The sequence below is a fragment of the Plenodomus lingam genome, assembly GCF_022343315.1.
Source record: "Plenodomus lingam strain CAN1 chromosome Unknown contig_3, whole genome shotgun sequence".
Taxonomy (NCBI): domain Eukaryota; kingdom Fungi; phylum Ascomycota; class Dothideomycetes; order Pleosporales; family Leptosphaeriaceae; genus Plenodomus; species Plenodomus lingam.
In genome coordinates this window covers 1432323-1455546 of record NW_027093944.1, presented here as the reverse complement: position 1 = coordinate 1455546, position 23224 = coordinate 1432323, and the positions used below count along the sequence as shown (strand labels likewise).

The window sequence follows — 23224 nt, the reverse complement described above, 5'->3', positions numbered from 1 at the left end:
GGAGTTCGCGGCCGACCACCTAGACCGCCTCCTCGGAAAAAGCTGACTCGATGGGCTTGTCCAAAAATGCGGCATGACCCAAGATGGTGACACCGGAGGCTCCGATGAGCCAGAGAACGGTGGTAAAGGGCGAGGCCCATAGACCCAGAGGGACTGCGACGAGGAAGAGAGTGGTATAGAGTTGGGACGTGGTGGCGCGCCAGCTACCCAGTTGCAGGTCGTTACCTTGGAGCTTTCCGATACCGAACATGCCCCCTACGACCAAGACGATGACGAAGAGCAGCATCAGATTGGTGAGCAGGCTGTATATGCTGAGCATGACGAAGACGGCGGCATAGTTGCTGGAGAAGTAGCCCAGGTTGTAGTTGACACGGCTCTGGACCTCACCAAAGTTGGCTGGCTTAGAGACGCGCTTGACGTCGAAGAACTCGGAGATGGGGCGCAGATTGGCGAATCGCGAGGACACGGAGGTGTTGCTCAGGCTGTCGAAGCGTCCACTGAGGTTCAAGCGCGACGTCAGGGCGTCGATGGGGATGCTGAAACGAGACATGATGGATGTAGATGCGGGCGGATTCAGAGTGGGCTGAGGAGCTGGATAAGGTGATGGTTCGTCGTCGGCGGGAATGAGAGTCTGATGTTGGGCTTGGCGTTCTGCAGGAGTAGACATGGTCAGCTGGTTTGACGTGTGCGTGTTGGATGGGTAGGTATTTGTCAAATGGTAACAAGAGGGAGGAGGGCCAAGGCCAGGCAATGGCCGAATGTTGAGCGAGATGTGTCCTTTTCGCAGTGGATCCCGTGAGGGAAACTGTATTCTTCTATTGCTCTATAAAAGAGAGTGGCGTGCTTACCACGGAAGTCGACGGCGTCGCAAACACAGAGTGGCAAGCAGACGCGTGTGGAGGCGAGAGAGCCCAGTTGGGTAGTGGTTGTTTGGTAGTGAATGTGTTGTGTGGGCTGAGGCTTGAGCAGATAGATACTTGCTAGTACCAGAGTAGGTATGGGGGTGGTGTGTACAGTATCAGTAGAGTATGTGGGTAATGGGTGTGGGCTGGCCTCGGGTGGGATGACGGGGGCTCAAAAGGCCAAGATTCAGGGTCAAAGGCTTCAAAAAGGCCCAGGCAAAGCAAGGCCAGGCAAAGCAAGGCCAGGCAAAGCAAGGCCAGGGACAAAGTCTGCTAAACTAAATGCATAGATAGGTACTTGTGTAGAGGCCACCTTCGATTTTAGGTAGCGGGGGAGGAATGAAAGGCGAACGGCTCTTTTGATCCTGCACTGCTCGCTTCGATAGTTGTTGCAACAGACAGAGTGGCAACAGTGACGACCACACGTTGAGTGTGCCTGTGTCTTGTTACTTTTTGTACCTCCTGCTCACATACCGGTACACTCTACTTTACTCTGCCAACCGTATAGTACTCTACTCACCCGTCCCACTACACACAGTAGTAAGCCGATTGGGCCACGTTCACTCTTCTCTCTCCCTCGAGCCGGCCTCATCGTGTACGTACTAGCACTGTTACTGCCGACGACAAGGCCGCACAAGCCTGCAGTCTCCCTACCGGTAAGGGCCCAAGGGAGCTGGCTAGTTCTCACCTCCGAAAGCTCCATCCCGCCAGCTCTCAGGCACCTCTGCAAGCAACCGTCCAACCATGAGGTCCCACGCTCTTCTCGCTCTGGTCCTCTGCATCTTTGCAGCTTGTGCAGCTGCCTGGAACAAAGAAGGTACTATTGCCCATTACCCATTGCCCATTATGACACTTGTTCACCACCCACGGTTTTTGGTTGTTTGGACACATCTCCCTAGCCACACAAACAACAGCTCGACATCTCTAGCCACATACGCACACATCAACACCTCCACATGCCATTGCACATGTCGACTCTCGCACCTCGCTGACACCCACACTCCTACCAGACCATGAGATCTTCCGTCTTCGTGATGAAGTCGCCAAAGCAGAGGGAAGCAACGTAACATTCTACGACCTCCTCGGCGTCAAGCCTGGCGCGTCCCAAGAACAGCTCAACAAAGCCTACCGCAAGAAGTCGCGCGAACTGCACCCCGACAAGGCCCGTCAGGCTTTCATCGCAAACTATGCAAAGAACAGCGGGAAGAAGGGCAACACGCCCGGCGTCAAGGTCAGCAAGGGGCCTTCAAAGAGGGAAATCGACGCGCATATGAAAAAAGTCACGACCCGCTACCAGAGGCTCTCGGTTATCGCCAATATCCTCAAGGGGCCAGAGCGAGAACGCTACGATCACTTCTTGAAAAATGGCTTTCCCGCTTGGAGAGGTTCGGGATACTACTATGAGCGCTTCCGCCCAGGTCTTGGTTCCGTCATCGTTGGCCTTCTCCTCGTTTTTGGCGGTGGGTTCCACTACTTTGCCCTGCTCATGGGTTGGAAGCGTCGCAAAGAGTTTGTCGAGCGCTACATTAGGCATGCACGCAAGACGGCCTGGGGCGACGAGACAGCTATCCAAGGTATCCCCGGTATCGACGCCACGCCCGCCGTGAACGCCTTCCCAGAAGAGAGCCCCGAAGACACCCCCGACGAGAATGCCCCTGAAATGGTTCCCCGCAACCGCCGTGAGAAGCGCGCCATGGAAAAGGAGGACAAGAAGAAGGGCAAAAAGGTCATTTCCACCCGCAGCAAAGTCCGCACCGCCGACATCAGCGCGCCCGTAGAGCCAGAAATCACTTCTGGTCCCCAGGGAGCCAAGAAGCGCATCGTAGCCGAGAACGGCAAAGTCCTCATCGTCGACTCAGTCGGCAACGTCTTCCTTGAAGAGGAAACCGAAGAGGGCGTCAAAGCCGAATTCCTCCTCGACGTAAGTCCTCCCCATTTCCCCGATTCCCCAACAATGCATACATCTATATGCAAAGCACCCAATCAACTGACTGACAAAACAACGAAACAGCCTGAAGAAGAATCTAAACCCACCATCTACGATACGCTCCTGTTTAAGCTCCCCAAGTTTGCATACAACCAAACAGCCGGCCGAATTCTGGGCAAGCAGCAGCTAGTCGATGAGCCGCTCCTCGACTCGAACAATCTTCCCGAGGAAGACGCCGCGCTCGCCAATGCCACATCGTCTAATCTTAATGGCGAAGCAAGGAAACGAAAGACCATTGCAAAGAAGGCGAGGTAGAATTGTCCAGGCTGCTGGTGCTGCTGGTCGAAACAGGAAAGGGGGGTCTTGGTGTATGGATACTGTTCTGCAGGGTTGGGTTGGATTCGATCGACCCTGACGAATATTTCCAATCCCACTTGCACTTCCAATTTATGATACATCACATCGTCCGGACATCGACCAGCCAACCTCCCAACCGCTCCTTCCCTCCCAGCTAAAAAGTGCCCCCCCAAAAGCCCAAAAAGCAAAGTTTTTGTACAATAAAGAAAAGAATGAGCATGCCTTTTAGCAACCCAAAACTGAAAACATCCACCCACAAAAAGAGTAACAATTGCATGAAGAGTGAATATCGTTCAGGCTTTATGAGATGCCGCAAATAGCCCGTGCCAGCAGCTCTTTGCACGTTGTTTACGCTTTTGCCATCGCTGGATTGAAATGTTGATTATGGGGAGTGAAAAGGGGGGGGGGAGTTGCACGATATCATATGTCTGTGTCTGTACTGTGTCATGCTGTGCTGTGCTCTACTCTACCCTCAAGTGTTACCGGTATCGTGCTTGCATCATCCCCAGACCCATGCCGTACCCGTGCCGTAATGTCGTACCACGTTACAAACACAAAACCATACGAAAACAAAGTTCGCATATACATGTACATGTGCATATGCATATCCGTGCACATTAGCACCAGCACCAGTATAAACCCGGCATACATACAACTCACACACCCGAACCCCGTACAACCATCCTTGAAAATACATACAAAGTAGACGACATGTGCGCCATGTGGGCGTGGGGTAATAATCGTGGTCCCAGTTCGCATGCTCGAGTGCATAAAAGCTTCCAAAAGAAAAGAAGAGAAAAAGAAATAAACAGAGGGCTGAGTTTGGCAACTAGCTAGCATGTCGCACAGAAAGAAAACAAAGTGTATGCGCGGACGCGGGGTTGGGAGAGAAAAGTGAGTAGCTCGGGGGCTATTTGTGCAATAGACTGGGCGGTGAGTGGTACGGTACGGGTACCGTCACGGTTACAAGCACGAGCACGAATTCGGCTCTCTGTTGTGGTATTGTATGTCCCCTCGCGCCATCACATCTACATGCCACCACATTACACACGGCGCCGCATTACCGTCGGCAGGGTGCGTTGGCGGTACCGTCGCGGTCGCCATCTTTCCCGACAGAGAGAATCTCGTACCTTTCATTACTCCTGATGATGCCCCTGTGCACGACTCCAGCCCTGCCCATAAACGCTCGCAAACGCTGTACACGGCTCCTTCGCCCACCCTCCCAGCGTGTCAGCAAGCCCAGCCGGCTCGAGCAAGAAGAAGAAGAGGGAGTTCGGACACTCCCGACCTCGAGATCCTTCTAAAACCTCTCCCGGGGCCCGGATCCGTGGTTTTCAAACAAATCCTCCAGATAGGCGCTCGGTGCGCGGCCGCCCGTTGCACTGCCCCCGGGCACATTGAGTGACAGATTGCTCATGTCGCCTGTGTCCGAATGGCCGTATACTGGACTCCGCGCGTGACCATGGCTGCCTAGTGTCGCAACACTATTGCGATTGTACATGGACAGGCCCTCTCTCGATGGCGGGGCGCGCGGGTATCCGCCACGCGAGGGTGGGAGAGAGGGCGACTCGGGTGGTGAGATGCCTGAGCGTGCTGAGAAGCGGTTTCCTGGTGTCGAGAGATTGTTCGAAGAGCCACCGCCGACATGGGTCATGGGGGAGCCGGCCGCAGGTTGCGCGGTGCCAGAGGCGTAGTAGCCTGCGGGGAGGTACGTGGAGGAACGGTTTCCAACGATCGAGTCGCGGATGCCGGCTGCACCTCCCGCAGCGCCTGCTGTGGGTGAGAAGAACAGGTTCGAGGTTGAGCGCGCGTTGGGTGAGCCGCCGGGCTGCTGGGCAAATGGCTTGGTCGACTTTGTGGTGCCGATGGGAGCCGCGGAAAGATGGTCCAGAGACATGGTCGAGTTGGCGCCTACCACATTGTACATGCCACGCTTCTTGCCGGGGGCTGCGCTCATGGCCTTCATGTCGGAGAGGTTCTGGGCCATGGCGGCACGCTTGACGGAGCGGTGCAGCGACCATGCGACCATGCCGCGCCATGCGAGCACGGCGGCTCCAAAGAAGGCGAGAATGGCGCCCACGCAGATGAATACAGTGCCATCGGGAAGGTCGGACTTTTGCATAAACGGTGCGTTGGCCGTATCTGGGATTTTCTGTTCTGGGATACCGACACCAGCGAGGGTTGGCAGGCCCAAGAGGCCGCCTGCTCTCGAAGAAGTGACGGTTGGGAAGGCGTTGTTGTCGGACTGGGTGGCAGTCGTGCTGGCTTGTGTGGTTTCGGCATCGGCCGATGATTGTGCTGAAGTGGTTTGCGGCGCACTCGATGCTGGTGCCGAGCTGGCTGCCGTCTCTCCTGGTCCGTCCGGCTGGGAAATGGTTGCGAGGTCAGGTAGGCCATTGTCTTGTGCCACGACAGAAGTGGCGGCGACGAGCAGTAGGCCTGCGAGGCCCACCGAGGCTCGCATCTTGATGTGTGTACGTGGGCGAGAGCCGATTATGGAATGTTGCGGTGCAGTACCGGCGAAAAGGGTATGGTTACAGGTGCAGCAGGTTTAGGAGACCAGACTTGGAAGTGCGGGTGAAAGACTCCACTTGGCGATCTCAGGGTTCGGTGGCCCAAGCAGAATGAGGGAAGAGCGACAGCAAAAGGGAACAGGCAAGGCGAGTGGGTATCGATAGGATGGGCGCACGAAAAGAGCGACGACAGAACGAAAGGTGGAGAAGAAGAAAAGGGCCTTTGTGTACGGCAAAGGGTGCTGTGCGTAACCGTGGTTGCGGAGAGGAGGGAGTCTTGGAGGGAGGGATGGACGATGGACGGGTCAGCGACAGGGGCGGAAAGTCAAGGATGCGCAGAGAAAGCCTTTGAGCTCGTGCCGCTGGTTCGCTTGGAGATTTCGATGTGCCTAGGCTGGGTAGGTAAGCCAAAGCCAAAAGCGAAGGCCAAAGCGATCGGACTAAAGATGACGAATAGGCAATGGAATACTTGCGAAGCAAAAGACCACCATGCAAGTTGGAAGCGATGGAAGTGTGCTGTGTTGTTGTGAAGAATGGAAGGCTGAATAAATATGTAATCTATTCGTTGGTAACTACTTCTACTTCTACTTCTACTTCTCTACGATGGTGATGGTGAGGATGCTGTCAACAGTCAACACAGCGCGCCTTCCCCATCTGTCAGGCGTCAGGCGCGACCCTGCATTTCGAGAGAAGGAAGAACCAGGGGCCAGGACCTGCGTTGGAGGGCAGGCGCGGCTGGCTGCAACTAGCTTAGCGCGTGCCTCGGTGCTTCCTGCCCTTTTTTTTGGCCGCCGCCTGACGCACACCACCGAACTCTTGGCGTTTGTCTCGTTTGCTCCACCAAAAAGTTCTGGGCTATCGATTAGAGAGAGTTACACAGTGAGAACCAAGCACTCACCTTCTTCACTCACCCAGTCCACACAACACACAACAACACACAAACGCAAACATGGGAGTGGCAAAGAGAACCCGCAAGTTTGGCCAGATGAAAAGGCTCATCGGTATGCTTGTATAACCCTCTGCGCAAGTGAAGCGCGCATACTGATCTATTCTACAGGCCAACGCGATGCCAGACTGTACGCGACGATGCGCCCCCCCCCTCCCCCTCCACCCATAACCCCCTGCCATTCCACCACCTAACAATCCTCTAGAAAGAAAAACCAAATGGCCGGCGAAATAGAAGCCGCAAAGAAAAAGCAAGAAGAGTCTGCAAAACGAGAAATGTAACCCTCTCCCTCCCACCCCTCCAACCCAACCCAACCCAACTAACCTAAACCCCCCCTTCCAAAACAGCCCCCAAGCCCCCTCCTCCCTCTTCTTCCAAGCCAACACCGCCCTCGGTCCCCCCTACTCCGTCCTCATCGACACCAACTTCCTCTCGCACACCGTCCACGCCAAACTCGACCTCCAAAAAGCCCTCATGGACCTGCTGTACGCAAAAGCCACGCCCATCATCACATCCTGCGTCATGGCCGAGCTGGAAAAACTGGGGCCCAAGTACCGCATCGCGCTGCGCATTGCGCGCGACGAGCGCTGGACGCGCCTGCGCTGCGATCACAAGGGTACGTATGCGGATGATTGCATCACCGAGCGTGTGCAGAAACATCGCGTCTATTTGGTTGCGACCAATGATAGGGATTTGAAGCGTAGGATTCGAAAAGTGCCCGGTGTGCCGATTGTCAGTGTGGCAAAGGGCAAGTATGTTATTGAGAGGTTGCCGGATGTGCCTGACAGTCGGTGAAGGGGGAAATCGAGGAATAAGAGGGGGGATTAGAGGGTTGGGATTGGGAAGTGCAATTTAGAGAACCATGGGTAGGAAGGGTGGATGTGGCGATTCGGCTTTGTTCTGCATAGCGAGGGCGTTTTTATTCTAGGGAAAATGGGGGGAGATGCACACGAGATGAATAGTAGTAAGATGGCATCGCCACATGCACATGTACGTGAGGCCCGGAAATTTCCAATCACAAAACAGTACATTGTCCCGAGACTACCATACAGTAAACACGCGCCCAAACCATTCCAACAGAACCATCAATCAGATCCCCTCCCTCAACACAAGATAACACCACAGACTACGCCCAACGCCGTCACGCTCGACAAGACAAGAAAAGGTCTTTTATGCTCTACAAGTCCAGCGAATCAAAGCCCCCCCAAGCCATCCAAAAGCGCAGTCAAGCCTCCGACTCCCAAGAGTGCTCCCGCAGCTTTACTCGTTCTTTTTCGTTTTCTTCTCTCCCTTTCTCTTTCTCTTTCTCTTTCTCTTTCTCTTTCCCTTTCTCTTTCTCTTTCTCTTTCTCTTTCTCTTTCTCTTTCTCTTTCTCTTTCTTTTTCCCTTTCCCTATCTCGATCTCTATCCCTGTCCCTCTCCCTTTCCCTATCCCAATCCCTATCTCTATCTCGATCCCTATCCCTCTCCTCCCTCTCCTCCCCATACCCACTCCTCCGCCACTCCCTCTCCCGTCTCCTCGCACGATACCTCTCCCAGTCCCCAGAGTCAGACTCCGACGTCGTAGTGTCATCGTAGTAACAGCTGGGGGCATGGGCATGTGCATTTGCAGTACGATGTGGGTGAATCTGGGGTTGTCGCGAAGGTGGTTGGGCAGAGTGATGACCAAGGGAGGTCGGTGTCTGCATATTCATATTCGTATTCATATTCTGATTAAGCGTATTGGGTGGATACGAGTATTGTGGCGGCGAGGCAGGATACGGGGGCTGGTTTGCGGGTGGGTGTGTATATGGCTGTGGCTGTGGTTGGGTGGGATAGCCGGGGAGGTGCGGGGATCGTGGTCGAGGTGGTAACTGTGCGTTCTGGGGATTTTGTGGAATGGGGATTGGGATTTGGGGGTTGGGATTTCGTGGTAGTGGGGGAGGGCCTGGTAGGGGTGCGAGGAAGGCAGTGTCTGAGCGGTCGAGTGGGGGGTGGGTGTTGCGTGGTAATGGCGTTCTATCTCGATCAACACCGTTGTTCATCTGCGGTGGCGGCGGTCGATGAGAAGACGATCTTTTCGTTCGCGGTACAGGGGGCGTGGGTGGTGCATCTCGTCTGTAAATCTCGACTGTACGTTCGACAAGATTCTTCACATGATCAAATTGCAATGGCCTTTCGATCAAGAACAAAGTCTCGAATCTGGTTCGCCTTCCATCCTTGCGGTCCTTTTGTACCGGTGTGAATCTGAAGCCTGCTTCCCTGATGGCTTCCTTGCATACCCAGCTCGCCAGTATTTCCGTCCAACTGTTTCGTTCCTGGTAGGCGAGGGAGGGCGCGTGGTCAGTGTTGCTGCTGATCTGTTTGGCGTCGATGAATTCCCAGTAGTACTTTCGTGCACACAAGGTCCAAGGTATCTCGAGGTCGACATCGTCATCCTCTTCCTTGGCTTCGACGGCCGCTGCTGCCTCAACGGGGAGGCTATCTACACTGGATGCAGGCGATGATGGTATCGATTTGTCACTTTTCGAGGCGTTGAGAGTATCGCGGGACTCGTTCACGTCCGTGAAGAGCGGCTGTACACTTCCAGATTGTCTACGTCTTGCTCCATCACTGGCAAGTTTCGTGGTTGCATCATCTTCATCTTCACTATCCGATTCCACTGTGGCCTGTTTATCCTGAAGCTTCTGCTTTTGATCCTCACGCTCAGCGGCGCGGACGCGGTCGTCAAACTGAGGCAGGCTGGTCCATCTCTCCAACAGACGCTCGGACTGGGATACTGTGATGCTCGATACTGCTGGCAGCCAACCAGCTTCATTTGAGGATGACATATCAAGACTCGTAATGTATCGATCTTGGTACCGATGTAATTGGGCCGGGCCTGGCGTGTTCTTGCTGCTGCCAGAAACGAGAATCTTTGAATCATTGGTTTCCACCCGGAGCCTGTCGCCTTTTGATGCGCCTTCTTCGAAGATTTTGGCGGCTGTCAGGATCAAAATTTGTTGTTCGATTATCAAGGATTGTAGCTGTATCTTTTCATTTTCTACAGCCTTATTCGCTTGTTGTGGTGAGATTGTTGGACGAAGCCTGTGATAGTGTCAGCGCATCATTCCATAACGTGATTTATTTTGCAGGACTTACTTTGACCACATGATACTCTGGGCCGTGAAAAGAGTCTGAAGCTGCACGGACAAGGTCGCACAGAGGGCTTCGAGATGGGCTGAGAGGTAGCTCAAGTTACTACCAGCAGCCATTGAGCCATGTGGCAAGTAATCACTACCCGTCAATGATCCAGCATGTTTGCGATGTTTTTGCTCGCCATCCACTGCAGCCGTAGCGGACTCGATCGCATTGAGTATTTCTTGGGCTTGGCCAGTCACATCTTCCAAAATCTCAATAGCCTGTTACGACAAGGTCAGTACGAGTATGCCCGATGCATTTGACCAGGATCAGCTCGCTCTGCATGTTGCATATGGAAAAAGCAATTATATCCGAAAAAAGACAAAAAGGAGCTGACATACCTCAGGCGAGGGCAAACGGTCTTCTTCCTTGATCATGGTTCCAATCTGCTTGAGATTGGACGCAAATTGGTTGACGACTTTTGCGACCTTGACCAAATCCCTTGCGGTCTCCTGCTCGCCAGCCGCCACTCGATAGATGTTCAGTGCAAGACTCGAACTTCTTGCCACTACGGGCAAAATAGCTGTGAGTGCCGCCATCATCATCTTTGCATATCAAATACAACCCCCTGGACCCCTTTAAGAAGTGCGAACAAGAAGTAGTGAAAGGGAGTTAAAGTGGGCGAGGACAAGGGAACAAGGCAAAAACGTATCTAAAATCCTTCCATGTCTGTGTATCCTGGCGCCGGTGTGAGGTCATACTATGTGTGTGCACTTATGCAGGACCAGGGCCAATCTTGACCGGGGAGGTTTCCATGCGCAGTTTTCGTGCGATAGCCGATTGGTTGGACGGCACTCGCATGCGAAGAAGCAGTTCGTACCTAGTAGAGTACTTGCAAGCTATACTACTAGGTACTGCAGCTGTGAGTTTGGCGAAAATCATTGATTTGCATGTTCATGCCTGCAATGAGGCTGTGCTGCTTCGTGAGTACACCATATATATATCTATATATGTATTATCAAGCACATGTCCCACAAACCCTCATTGTTTGATTGCCACAATCGTCGCTTCGTTTGAAGCCAAACTGCATGCTACCGCTGGTATTGGTCATCTCCACACTGTGTATGTACTCACCCAAGAGCCTAGGGGCGACGCCAATGGTTGTCGGTGCACATGACGCCGGCTATGCGGCCTACAGGTTGACCACCTGATGACTTCGTGAGGCTCAAGCTGACATGGAGAGCAGCTTCTTTGACATAATCGAAAGTCTGCCTTGGACTCTGAATAGGTCTTTGCGCATCCATGGACAGTCAAGCCTGGATCCGGTGAATGGCCGATGAGGTGTTGCCATCGTAGTAACGCTAGCCTCATTCTGTCCGAAAGAGGGTTGCGGTGAGCGCAAACAAACATCGCATCACTCAATCAAAATGCTGGGGACCTCGCTACAATGTTCGCACTGATAGGCTGAGATGAGACAAGGGGTCGCTAAAGACAGAGTAGGTAAAGACGTGTGGGCGGCGAGCAGCCATGGTAGGCAGGGCCCGTCGAGACTGCAAAGACTTTTTGCATACTATAGTGTATAGGTCTTTGGGCTTGATGCACTGCATATGAACACTACGCAGTATACATTGCAGAGTACTACCGGGTTGTGGGACTCGCAATGTTTCATTGACGAAATCCTTCACCGGCCGGCCCATGCCATCGTGTTCAGTCGCAAATGTCTTGTACACATATTCCTACATGTTTCCTATTTATTTCCGTCCGTCACAATTCATAGAGGAACTTTTGCTGGCCTTGACTTTGTCTCGATATCAAAGTCGCGTGCTGCCTGACCAGGTCCCAGTCAATCCTGTCCCACCATGCCTCGAGGAAGGCCCTCTTTCCCTTGACGCCGTAGTCCGGCAGCCACGCATGTTCCCATGTGTTGACACACATCAGTGGCACCACATCCACACCACCCAGCGGCTTCTTGGGCCCCAGCGGCTGCTGCTGTGCTGCCCTGCCAAACGAGCCCACCTTGTTCAGCTCTTCGTAGGATTCGGCGTTGTGCGTGTTCAGGTCGTGCGACTGGCGTCTGTAGTGCGCGCCCGATAACGGTGATCCGGCGAGGTAGGTGGGCACGATGCGCAGGCTGCCGAATTGTGTGTCGTTGGTCTGCACTAGCCAGACGAAACCGGGGCCGAACATGGCCTCGGCGGTTGCGAGAAAGGTCTCACGCAGCGTGTCTCTCGATGAGAAGTCCTTGTTGATTTGCCTCTCGAGGTCTTCAGATGGCTGCGACTGCACGCCTGGGTTGGTGTTGATGCCGCGGAAGAAGAAGTGGTTGTTGAAGGCCATGCTGGCGACGTTGAACGCATACGCTTTCGTGGGGTCTCGGGCGAATTCTATGACAAGGGATTTGGGGTCTTGGTTCTCGAATGCTGTGCCTGTGACAAGTGAAGAGAAGTGAACAGCCAGTCAGTCTCGATGTACAGCCTTGTCTCAATTGGTGTTGGAAGGCGTACCCGCTGTTGACTCGTTGAGTTCGTCAATCATGTGTTGTTGGTAGTCCGTGTAGGCCGTGTTGAAGCCATTGGGGGAGAGCAGGCCTGGGATTCCATTCTGCTGAAGGTCGACATGGTTGTTCAGTGTCGGGACCGAGTATATGTTGCGGGTGAAGGACGGTGTTGGTGTTCTCTACCAGCCAGCGTCAGTCCCAGTATCATCATCATCATCATTATCATCATCGTCACCACCACTAACAACCCCATATCAACAACAACGACAACAACAACAACAACATACCCTCGAAACACCTGCCACCAGCGACTGTAGGGCATTCGGCCGCCGAGCCAAACAGCGCAATATCGCCATGTGTGCTGCTTGATTGGGGGAAAGCGTCGGGATGGTGCGCGCAGGTCGTCGGCAACATCCTCTCTTCCTCATCTTTTTCCCAAATGCGCTCCGAGGATCGCGCTAACTAGAGAGGGACAAGGCCGGCCGGGCTGTCCAATCACAACGCGCCTGTCCCAAGCCTGTCCAACCTAGACCAGACAACCAGACATTGCAAGCGCCCTGCATTCCCCGTTTCACATCCACCCGACCTTCTCTCGCCAGCCCATAGAGAGCCATACAATCGACTCAGTCACCTGCTCCCTGTTACTCGCCCAGTGCAAGCTCACACTTTCTGTCCAACACCGCATATCCAGTCGGCCGCCCTCACTGCGCTATTTGCAGAACAAATGGGTCCGCCAGATGGGGGGGTGGCTGTGGAGACAGCGCGTCGCATCCAGCCCTACCCATACTCCCCGATCATGGACCTCACTTGCGGCTCTCGGATGCCAGTCCATCAATGTCTAAATTTGTAGCTGGACATACCCGCGGTCGCAGCAGCGGTGCACGTTGTTCTACTTCCTTCAACCTGTTTATTGTTTCGCTGTCTCCATTTTCGTTTCTTCACCCTTCCTCCGTTTCTACTCAGTACTACCTACCTAATCATTCTTCTTTCACTCATCTCGAGGTCTGCTGGTCTGACCTTTTTGAATCGAAACAATATCTGTCAAAATTCATTTCTTTTGCCCCATAACAACTGCACAACATGACTTCTTCTCTGCCAGCTCCACGGCTATCCAGGATATCTATACTTTACCTCGCCGTCTCAGCTGTCGCCTCGGTACATGCATCGAGCCTCCTGCCTCGACAAGCGGCAGTGTGTGGAGGGAAAGACAGCCTGCAACAATGTGGACCTACATTTCCATCCTCTTTCTGCTGTCCAAAAGACACGACCTGCATGTCTCTAAACAGCGTGACTGTACAGTCAGTCATATGCTGTCCAACAGGACAAGACTGTGCTTTCATCCAGACCATCACCTGCGATATTAACCAACTGAATGCAACCCTCCACCCGGACAACCAAATGCACCTCTCCGACACAAATGGCATCAGCCTACCAAAATGCGGTGACAGGTGCTGTCCACTAGGTTATACCTGCAATGGCAACATGTGCACCAAAGATACGACAAAACCCCCCATATCCGCATCCCCAACATCAACTCCCCGCCCAACATCTTCTTCCACGAACCCGGCATCCGCCTCTCAGACATCGAATTGTCCAGCTCCAGCAACCGCTTCCATCCAACCATCCTTTGACGGCAAGTCCTTCGCCGCCGGCCTCTTCCCCGGTATCGTCATCGGCGCACTCGGCACCCTGGCCCTCATCTGGCTGATCCGTAAACGCCGCGAATCCCAATCCAAACCACGGTACTCGGGCGACTTTGGCCACGTCGCGCGTCAAATCAGCGATCCCATCTACGACCCATCCCTTCTTGCCGCACGAACAGACTTCATGCGTCGTGGTTCCTCCTCCATACAACCCAGCCCAAACTCGACCGACCGAATCCTCCAAGGCATGCAAGAAACACCAAGGAACACCGTCATCCACGGCCTCACCCCTCGAATCAAGAGCATGTGGGACCGTACCCCCAAACTCAACTTTGGCTTCTCCAACAACACCACCACCACCAACAAAACAGGCCTCCCCGCCACCCCCGCCCCCCGCCACCCCTACCACAACGCCCCCGCCATCCGCGCCGGTAACCCAAAATCAGACCCCTACGCCACCCCAGCCCAAAAACCAAAACGCATTCACTCCTCCCCACGCCGCACCCCTTCCTCCTCCACAACAGGCACCCGCCGCACCCTCCTCACCCCAACCCACCACAACCAGACCAGATCAGACCCCAACCGCCTCCACAGCACAGAAACAATAGACGTCCTCATGCCTGCCCCCGGTTTCCTCGACCCCCCGCGCTTCCCGCATACCGCCCGCCATCATCGTGATACGAGTGATACTACGTTTACGAAGCTCATGGAGCGTGCTGGGTTTGATGAGCAGGGGAGGGGCGAGGTTAGGGCGTGGGGGGGTACCAGGCTTTAGTGGGGTGGGTATTGTGTTGTGCGAGGGTTGATGAGGGGAACGATGTTGCTGGGGGTTTTTTAATTTTGACTTCTTTCTTTCTTTCGTTAATGAAGATGATGATGTGTATACTTTGGGATACATTGGCGTTTTGGGAGGGGGATGGGAATGGTAGGGTGAGTTTTTTTGGGTGGGACATGAAATTGTTCTACATTGCGTTGCTTCAACATGATACCACATCAGGCAGGCCTGCCTCACTCGTTTGTTCATATTTCGTTTGTGCTGCGTCATCATAGTACTTACAGAATTTACGTCCCTGCTCTCGAATTTGCTGTTCATATTCACCTTCATAATCATGGCATTATACATGTTCCTATTCATTCGCAGGGTATCCAACATGACTGCTTTACATCATCACCGTCACCATACCTCCTCATGCTCCTAAACTTCCTTCAGGAGAACAAAGGGGCAAGAAATCTAAAATCTACCATCTGTCGCCCTACTCACCGCCGCAGTCACCCGCTCCAACCGCCCTACGTCCCTCTCCACAACCGGTCGAGCGACCGCTGCCGTCCGCGGCCTGCCGAACAAACACTTCCACAAATCGCATTCCTTCACAATCTCCCCGTCGCCCTTCTTCCTCAACAACTGCTTGACCGATGCATCCCTCAACTCCTTTGAATTCGCCTGATCCAGACTCTCTTCCTTGACCCTCTCTCCCCTGCCCCCATCCTGCCCCATAATCTCGTCGTCTTCCCCATCTTCTTCCTTCTTCCTTACAGCATCGGCAGCGCCGCCACTCCCTCGGCCCATATGCTCCAACCTCCTCTTCACCGAAATCTCATAGATAGCCTCTTCCACCGTATCAGCAATAAGATACATAAACACCGTCGTCACCCTCTTCTGCCCAATCCGATGCACCCGCGCAATAGCCTGCAACTCCAATGCCGGATTGATCAACGGCTCGCAGAGAAATACATAGGTGGCATTGACGAGATTGAGACCGCTGCTATCGCTCTTGGCGTCTAGAAGGAACGTCTCAACGCTGGGGTCGGATTTGAATCGCGCGATACCGTCGCGCTCGACGATGCTCGAAGCCCCAATTTTAAAGCTACGCAGTGCACCGCGTAGGACAACCAAGAAATCGGAGAATTGAGAGAATATGATGGATTTTGCGCCTGGGTCGTTGGCGCGTAGGTATAAGAGGTGGCGCGCAATTGAATCGATTTTCGTGCCGTACGAGGAAGGAAGGTCAATCATTTTGATCTCTTTTAACATGGTTTCGCTCATGGAGGAGTATATCGATGTCCCTGCGTCTCCAGGTGTCGAGGCTTGCGTGGCTGTTGACGATGTATTTGGTACTTGAGTAGTTTCTTCCTGCACTTTCATATCTTTGGGCTTAAAGCTGATGTCCTTGAACTCACTCGACGAAAGTCTTTTCTTACAGATGGGACAGGTGCGATGTTGATGCCACCAGGTGTTTATACACTCTTTGCAATACTTGTGACCGCAGGTTGTGATAACACCAATTTCAATGACGTCTTGACAGATAATGCACTCGGGCATTGCTTCATTTTGGTTCTCAGTCCGTAGATGGGTAAGATACGTATTCTTGGTTTTTAAGACAGCGACTAGGTCCTTCTTCTGCGCGTGTAAACTCTCGAACTTGTCGAATTCGCTTTGGTCAAAAGTCTCGTCGAGGTCTTCTTTCCATTTTGCAACTGTATCGGAGATGCGCTGAAACTGGCGATAATATTCTAGGCGTTGGTTCATGGTACCTCGAAACATGTCTTGTTCCTTCTCTAATTCGGCGATGGTCTTTATCTGCTGGGTAGCGATCGTCTGGATTCGAGCCAGATGTTTTTGGTTGACATCTAGCTCTGCCTTCGCACGAGTGTCGCCACTGTCTGCTCGCCATTGCAGCCCCGTGATCAGCGAGCGTACACCAGAGACCACACCTTTCAGTGAGCCACCTGTCAGACCTGCTTGTAGCTTTCGCCTGATATTTGCGACTTCGATGACCAGCTCAGGAGCATGACCACGTTCTTCGCCATTGCTTTCTTTTCCCTTGGCTTGTTTCTCTGCAGCTTTCATCTCGTGCTCTACCAACGTGTCCCGCAGACCGTTCACTGCAGCGCCGCGATCTGCAATCAGGGTACGCAAAGCCATGATGTACACATAAAGCTCATCCTGAGATTTGAGTGAATCGTCGTACTCATCACCTGTGATGTCCTTGTCATCGTCATCGTCGACTAAAGGCAACAACAAGATGTCCACAATTTTCATCCGCCAAGTATGAATTTGTTTCGCTTGGGCATTCAGGTAGTCGCTAATGTTATCCATGGTTTCGAGAATACTGCGTGCTTCAATACCACCAAGACCCGGTAGATCGACAATTTTGCTGATCTGATAATATGGCTTTCGAGAACTGATTTTTGCCATTTGCTGCTGAGCCCTGCCCTTAGACTCTTTCAAGAGCTCGCGTCGAATAGCCTTGGCTTGCTCGTACCATGATACTTCAAGCTCCTCGTATCTACGGTACTCATCGGATTTGGGATTGTCGAGATCTTCCTTTTCTTTGATTTGATGATACGTTGTAGCAATGAAGAACTTGCAAGCGTGTTCGAGCTCCAGAAACAATCGAAGGGACTTGCAAAGGACCGGTATCCGGCCTAAGTCCTCACTATCCGTGTCCAAGCTTGTATCGTGGTCTTCCGTCGTTAGCACATCTGGCTGCTCTGAAGTGGACTTCCCCAGCTTCTGTCGCTCGAGGAGAAGCTCCGCTCTGCATGACTCCACGTAGCTTTGCGTATCCTTCAGAGCTTCCTCATACAGTGTCAGTGCAGATCGCGCTCGGTGTTCAATATTGCCAGCGAATGCCATGACATGGCCAGCCTTGATCTTATTCATAATCATCTCGCGGGTTTCAGACTTCCAAGCCGTATCGTTCTGCTCAATCATGATCTCAAGAACTTCATGTACTGTCCTCAAAGCGCCGTTCCTTGCACCGAAGGCTTTCCTGTTCTTACGGCCAACATTGGCATGCAAACACGTTTGCCGTAGCCGCACTAGCCACTCTCGCATCCGTTCGATGACTTCGGGATCACTTGTGTCCCGGCCCTCCTGCAAGGGAAGTCCCTCAGGGGTGAGCCAGCAAGCGTCGCACATCTGACGCATCAGCTCGGTATAGTGCTGGTCTTCAATGGCAGTGAATGGCACAGTGATGACGACACGCTTCTGTGGAGGGAGATGGAGCTCCTCACGAATCTTGTCCTTGCTGTGTCGTAGAGCAATCTGGCCGAAGATGGATTTGAAAGAAGCTTTGTCCATGTAATTCCAGACGGCACTCTTGTTGGCGAAATAGTCGCACCTGAGAAAAAGTAGGAGACCGAACAAGTCTTGCACATCTTTTCGAAGTGGAGTACCAGAAACTGCCCAAGCATTACAACGCGGAATGAGTCGCGCAACCCTAGCAGCCTGACTGACGCCACTCTCAACCATCTGAGCTTCGTCGAGACAGACTCTCCACCATGATATACCAACAAGTGGGCTAACTCGGCGCTCGTGACGCTTCTCGTGACGTGTGATGCGATCTGGTGGGGGCGTAGCATGATGAATCTCCTTTGAAAGAACGGCATATGTAGTCAACACTACATCATAGCGCATCAAACTATCAATCGTTGCAGCAGCATGATACTTATCCGACGCAGATCGTCGAGGTAAGCCCGTATAATGAAAGACCTTGAGTTCTGGTGCATGCGTATGCAATTCGCTAATCCATTGCTCGAGAATGGATGGGGGAGTGATGATCAGTGTAGCGCCACTTGGTTTGACAAAGGAACCAGTAGATGCGTCAAGGATATTCTCTATCGGCAGATCTCGCTTATGATGGGTTATGAGGGCTATTAGCTCAACGGTCTTGCCTAAACCCATCTCTTCAGCTAGTATGCCACCTTTTAGTCCTTGCAAAACATCGTCTTTGGCGTCGTCAAGACTGGCAACAACTTTGCCTCGAAGATTACTGACGTGGCACTGCCTCCCTGTCACATCCTGGGTCGATCTGAATGACGACGGCGGAGCTGGCTCCGTGAATGTTTCTAGCTCACCTAAGGACGAAAAGGTAACACCTTCCCGGCGAAGCAACCAATCCACTGCTCTTTGTTGGAACGGATATAGAGTTGTCTCCATGAGACTCCCTCGTATGCGCGGCGAGATCTCCAGATCAAACGGTGGTATGTGGACCGCATCATAGAAGTCTGATAGCGCCCATTCCCTACTCTCCTCAACATCCCCGTCTCGAAAGTACTTTGACAGTAATTGTAGGTCTTCTCTCATATAGTGAGCAGTAACGGCGGGATCTTCCACGACTGATATGCCCAAAGACCATCTGATTTCTACCTCAAGCCTGTAAGCGCTGTAACCTTGTGCAGGTGAAGCGATTCGACAGTGGCAGAACACTGCTCGAAAGGCCGGTTTCTTCTGCAATAATGAAGCGGCTATTGCGAGATGTGGCTTGGCCGATTCGAGAAAGTCGGTACTGGTGGTGGCAATGACCTCAACGCCTGTCCTACTCCTGATGTTACAAAGAACGATGCGGAAGGCATTCGGCGCCCGAGGATTGATGTCGAATCTTTCGAGTGAAACGGCAGCGAAATTTTGCGATGAATGTAGCGAAGCAGCTGGAACTCGGGAGTTCTGTCGTAATGTCAACCATCAAGACGGGCAAGAGACATGGACGCGACTGACTAGATCCAGCGAGACTTTGGCTAATACCACACTCTTGTTGGAATCGGTCTCAACCTGGTGGATTGAAACTGCTGTTCCATTCGTAATTTTCCGTCGCTTCTGCGCCGGATCATTACAATCGCTCGGCGCAACGTCTCTAGCAAATAGAGACTGGAAGGCATGGTGGTTGCCCGAGGCATCACCGATATCCAGCGAGAATATGGGTCCGGATAGAGGGCCACGTTTCACTGGCGCTGCTACATTCACGCTCAAGACGTCTGCGCGACCCTGAAAAGAAGCCATGAGCAGGATCCCACGGCGGGTTCAAGCATGTAAAGGAAAAGTTGGATGGAAGACTTGGAGGAAGCATGGGCGAATGTCCGTGAAACCGAGGCGCTAAGATAGCACGCGATAACGTCCGCTCTCAGGGTCCAAAACCTATATCCTAGGGCCCACAACTCGCTCTAGGCAGCTGCCAATATGTACAGTCTCACATTCACCATCACCAGTCATCATCATGTTCACCTTGATTTATGTCTGAGCACTTTTGTCTATTTTGTCTTAGAAAGAATATCTATTATTTTTTAGCCTAAGAAGGATATACATGTATATTCTTTTAGAGCTCCCAGCGCTTACACCTATGCGATCATGGGGTTATTTCGAAGTTTGAGCAAGTACTTGATCATTGTTGGCCGAACAATGAACATTCAACTTCTATCTCAGATCATGTAATCTCCATGTTAAGCGGCCCGTTGCGCAATCCCCCCCGCCTCGTAGACTTGGTCATAGTAAGTGTAACTGTAGTGATCAAGGCCAGAGATCGGGTGTGGACAAATGGGTTTTGGCTGCTGGTAATGCATGTGCTTTCCTCGACGCTTGCAGGACTGTACCTTGCCTTAGTTGGTGGGGACGGAATACTCTTGGTGCGGTAATGGTACGACCCGGTGCCACCGAGAAAGCAGCCTAGAAATTTCTGGTGCTTGTGTCTGATATGGCGTTCCCTGGGGCTCTGAGAGCATTCCGGTATGCTTCATTTGATCTCTGATACTGAGAGTGTGGAGACATGTTCTCGTCCTGGTGATGACGCCTACTCTGTAGCAAGAACTTTCTTGATGGGCTCCGCAGCCTCGATGAACTTTTCTACCATTGTATCGAGCTTCGTGAGATCGTCCTTGCCCTTTTTTACCTCGGCAATCAACTTCTGCTTTTGCTTGAGCTTCTCTTGGCGTCGTTCTTCTAGCCTCACGCGGACTTGATATTCGTGCTCTATGCGTGCTGCCATGAGATCTTGTTCGTTCGCATCCCTGTGTTCCGGGAACTCTTCGAGGAATTCTTCGATCGGAATAAGAGGAAGCTTCATGTATTTATGGCTTTTCAGCGTTAGTGATGCATCTATAAGGCCTGCGGGTGGACGTACTCGTAGTTCTCCGCAGCCGATATCTCAGATCGCAGAGACTGCTCCTCATATTTGAGGTTATGCAAGCCTAGTATCAAGGCGTCATTGACTGCCCTATCGTCTGACGTCTTTGCCTTTTCCTCGCGCACCTTCATCACACTCTGTCGGTACAAAGACTTGATGATGGACAACTGCGCGCGAATGTATTTTTCTTGCTTCTCGATTTCCCGTTTCGTTGCCTTCTCGGATTCTATTTCTTCACGAGTTTGTGGATTGTTGATCTTTGGATGTGCCAGCTGGTAATCGACAAGCTCATTGATGAGCTTCTTCAAGGTCTGGACTTCTTTGTAGAGACGCGCATTATGGGGTGTTTTCACGAGATCGGCAATGTTGAAGGTCGCTAGATCCGTAGGCGTGGCATCATCGTGTTGAGACTCGGCAAGCATTTTGTTTGTCTCTAATAACCAGATTTGTTGGCGCGTGACAGGTCGAGGTCGTGCCACAGTGTGCTTTCAAAGTTCGATGATGGACTTGACCAGTTTCCAAGGAATGATGACATGCAGGTGGACTCCAGGCGCCTAGCGCGAAATTGGGGTGCCAAGCTCTCACGTGACAGCGTGGCCATCACGCAATCATGCGGGCTGGGCCTGACAATTACTAAGGTGCTCGTAGAGCTGAAAAGGCATCTGTTTCAGATGGATAGGTATGACAGTCATGAAGAGCACTTCGGTAAGTATATCTCAGCCCAGCAAGCGATCTGTGAGCTTGTGATAACTACAACCTGCATTGGCATGGGAGAACATCATGCTGACTAGGATGCTGACTAGGTACAAATAGGCCACTCTTGTCTTCGCCTGAACCAGATGTCAATTCTCTCTGAAACGGCATCTTCTGTACTACACGAGCATTGCATGAGGTGATCATCATCGAAAGGCCGCTCTGACTGATCAACAAAGGCTCAAAGTATCGCTAGATCATGTCCTGCCGTACTGGTAAGCAAGGCACGTTGACTTCCCGTACGCAAGGTTAATGCGTGGACCACATTCTGGCACTTTTGCAGTTCAAGTCTAGGTATTGTAGCAGGACTAGTCAATCGGGCACCATGAAAATCACCCATGGTGGGCATCCCCAACGTTTAATTCCTAGCCAGGTCCAGGATGTCCAAACTTTTTGGTTCATTGCGCCACATATGTACACGAGCCACCCATCGATGTGTAATGATCCACTTCGGCTATCGGGTATGGGATTTCCGCATACAGTACAATATGGTTGCACAGCAATTTGCGCACGAGCGTTGCGTCGTGAATCAAGGCTTCCAAACCCCGTCAAACTCAAAATTACTCGCAAGTCTGACGCCATTTTTCGTACCTCCATATAGGTATTGGCTATAGACAAGGCCAGCCATTCACTTCCCACATTCGATTTGCGTGGGCCCCCAGGTTTTTTTTTAAAAGAGATGTTGGAATTCCAGACGGGGACTTGCCGACACCAAGGTTCTGGACCGAAGAAATGTGTGCGGAACCGTGCCGGACACCACTCCTGACGGCAAAAGGCAGGCCGATCCAGAACCTGACGGTGGACCAAAATCAAATGGTCCATGACTTTAAACTACTCTACATGCCACTCCGATAGCGCAAGTTCCAGTAGTGTGGATTCGAAAGGGAGAGGCGTTATTTTGCCAGCTTCAAGGCGATCCAAGATATGATCTGATTCCGAGCTATACGGTAGAGGATTCCAGTGGTCGCGGCTAATTCTCCTTTGAGAAACCTCGGCTATTCAACCGGTATTCATCATGAGTAGGCAGATTGGGCAACAGTATAGCTAGGATAGGTACTGTGGTGCATACTACACATACGTTGAGGGTGTACGACTTGTGGAACTTGCGCCCAGTTTACGTTGGATGTGCTGCTCTTTTAGGATTTCCCCTTCCGAGGAACAGTCTGACATTCGCATCGCAGACCATCGCCTCGGCTGCCTTAGTCGAGCTATTTCAGCCCGCCATCGGCGCCGCTGCCCAAATTCCAATGATTCGATATCACACACTAGCCCAGGGCTAGAATCTTGGTGTTCGGCGATTGAACCTGTAGCGTTCGGTACCCTGCTTAGAATCCGGCTGGTGCGATTGGCGACTAAGGCTGTTGCTCGCGTCTGCCTTCAATGCACTCATCTAGAGATTTTATTGGCTTGGGATCGGTGCCGTCTGCTACCGAAGGTTCATTTCAGCAGAGTCTCTGAGGGTCCCGAAGAAGATCTGGCTGTAATACGAATTATTTGGTCAAATATAGCCTGAGGGAGATGAGGCTGCAGGGGGCAAAAGGCCAAATCACAGATATCGGCCTCTGGTGCGGCCCTTCACGCCTGAATATGAACCCCTACCTGCTCTACTGTACCTACAGAGAACCACAGAACCAGGTACATGATAAAGTACACACGACTGCGTACATAGCATCCTGGACATGCGGGGA

The 23224-nt window shown here is 52.4% G+C and overlaps 8 protein-coding genes across 8 annotated transcripts; 2 read left to right on the top strand and 6 right to left on the bottom strand.

The window, feature by feature from the left end:
• Positions 1–19: 19 nt before the first annotated feature.
• Positions 20–667, bottom strand: IAQ61_007874 (uncharacterized protein; the record flags this gene model as incomplete). The annotated part of the gene is made up of 1 exon (XM_066097771.1): positions 20–667. One exon carries the CDS (start codon positions 665–667, stop codon positions 20–22), a length of 648 nt encoding a protein of 215 aa, XP_065952268.1.
• A 979-nt stretch (positions 668–1646) lies between these two features.
• On the top strand, positions 1647–3144 carry IAQ61_007873 (uncharacterized protein; the record flags this gene model as incomplete). Its single annotated transcript, XM_003841926.1, has 3 exons — positions 1647–1719; positions 1913–2823; positions 2914–3144. The coding sequence occupies 3 exons, from the start codon at positions 1647–1649 to the stop codon at positions 3142–3144; spliced, it is 1215 nt and encodes a 404-aa protein (XP_003841974.1).
• Positions 3145–4486: 1342 nt separating this feature from the next.
• IAQ61_007872 (uncharacterized protein) lies at positions 4487–5650 on the bottom strand (the record flags this gene model as incomplete). The annotated part of the gene is made up of 1 exon (XM_066097770.1): positions 4487–5650. One exon carries the CDS (start codon positions 5648–5650, stop codon positions 4487–4489), a length of 1164 nt encoding a protein of 387 aa, XP_065952267.1.
• A 1319-nt stretch (positions 5651–6969) lies between these two features.
• On the bottom strand, positions 6970–10349 carry IAQ61_007871 (uncharacterized protein; the record flags this gene model as incomplete). Its single annotated transcript, XM_066097769.1, has 4 exons — positions 6970–7310; positions 7910–9711; positions 9817–10025; positions 10146–10349. 4 exons carry the CDS (start codon positions 10347–10349, stop codon positions 6970–6972), a joined length of 2556 nt encoding a protein of 851 aa, XP_065952266.1.
• Positions 10350–11508: 1159 nt separating this feature from the next.
• On the bottom strand, positions 11509–12597 carry IAQ61_007870 (mitochondrial 37S ribosomal protein mS42; the record flags this gene model as incomplete). The annotated part of the gene is made up of 3 exons (XM_003841931.1): positions 11509–12170; positions 12249–12420; positions 12529–12597. The coding sequence occupies 3 exons, from the start codon at positions 12595–12597 to the stop codon at positions 11509–11511; spliced, it is 903 nt and encodes a 300-aa protein (XP_003841979.1).
• A 724-nt stretch (positions 12598–13321) lies between these two features.
• Positions 13322–14659, top strand: IAQ61_007869 (uncharacterized protein; the record flags this gene model as incomplete). The annotated part of the gene is made up of 1 exon (XM_066097768.1): positions 13322–14659. The coding sequence occupies one exon, from the start codon at positions 13322–13324 to the stop codon at positions 14657–14659; it is 1338 nt and encodes a 445-aa protein (XP_065952265.1).
• A 63-nt stretch (positions 14660–14722) lies between these two features.
• IAQ61_007868 (uncharacterized protein) lies at positions 14723–19887 on the bottom strand. The gene is made up of 2 exons (XM_066097767.1): positions 19385–19887; positions 14723–19333 (listed from the first exon to the last, which is right to left on the bottom strand). The coding sequence occupies exons 1-2, from the start codon at positions 19664–19666 to the stop codon at positions 15116–15118; spliced, it is 4500 nt and encodes a 1499-aa protein (XP_065952264.1). The 5' UTR covers positions 19667–19887; the 3' UTR covers positions 14723–15115.
• IAQ61_007867 (uncharacterized protein) lies at positions 19888–21297 on the bottom strand. Its single transcript, XM_003841935.2, has 2 exons — positions 20781–21297; positions 19888–20733 (listed from the first exon to the last, which is right to left on the bottom strand). The coding sequence occupies exons 1-2, from the start codon at positions 21203–21205 to the stop codon at positions 20451–20453; spliced, it is 708 nt and encodes a 235-aa protein (XP_003841983.1). The 5' UTR covers positions 21206–21297; the 3' UTR covers positions 19888–20450.
• Between the last annotated feature and the right edge of the window lie 1927 nt (positions 21298–23224).

Coding starts and splice junctions, on each gene's coding strand:
- IAQ61_007868 (XM_066097767.1), bottom strand. CDS start 19,666: ATGGCTTCTTTTCAGGGTCGCGCAGACGTCTTGAGCGTGAATGTAGCA. Junction 19,334..19,384: donor CCAAAGTCTCGCTGGATCTA/GTCAGTCGCGTC, acceptor ACATTACGACAG/AACTCCCGAGTTCCAGCTGC.
- IAQ61_007867 (XM_003841935.2), bottom strand. CDS start 21,205: ATGCTTGCCGAGTCTCAACACGATGATGCCACGCCTACGGATCTAGCG. Junction 20,734..20,780: donor TCGGCTGCGGAGAACTACGA/GTACGTCCACCC, acceptor AACGCTGAAAAG/CCATAAATACATGAAGCTTC.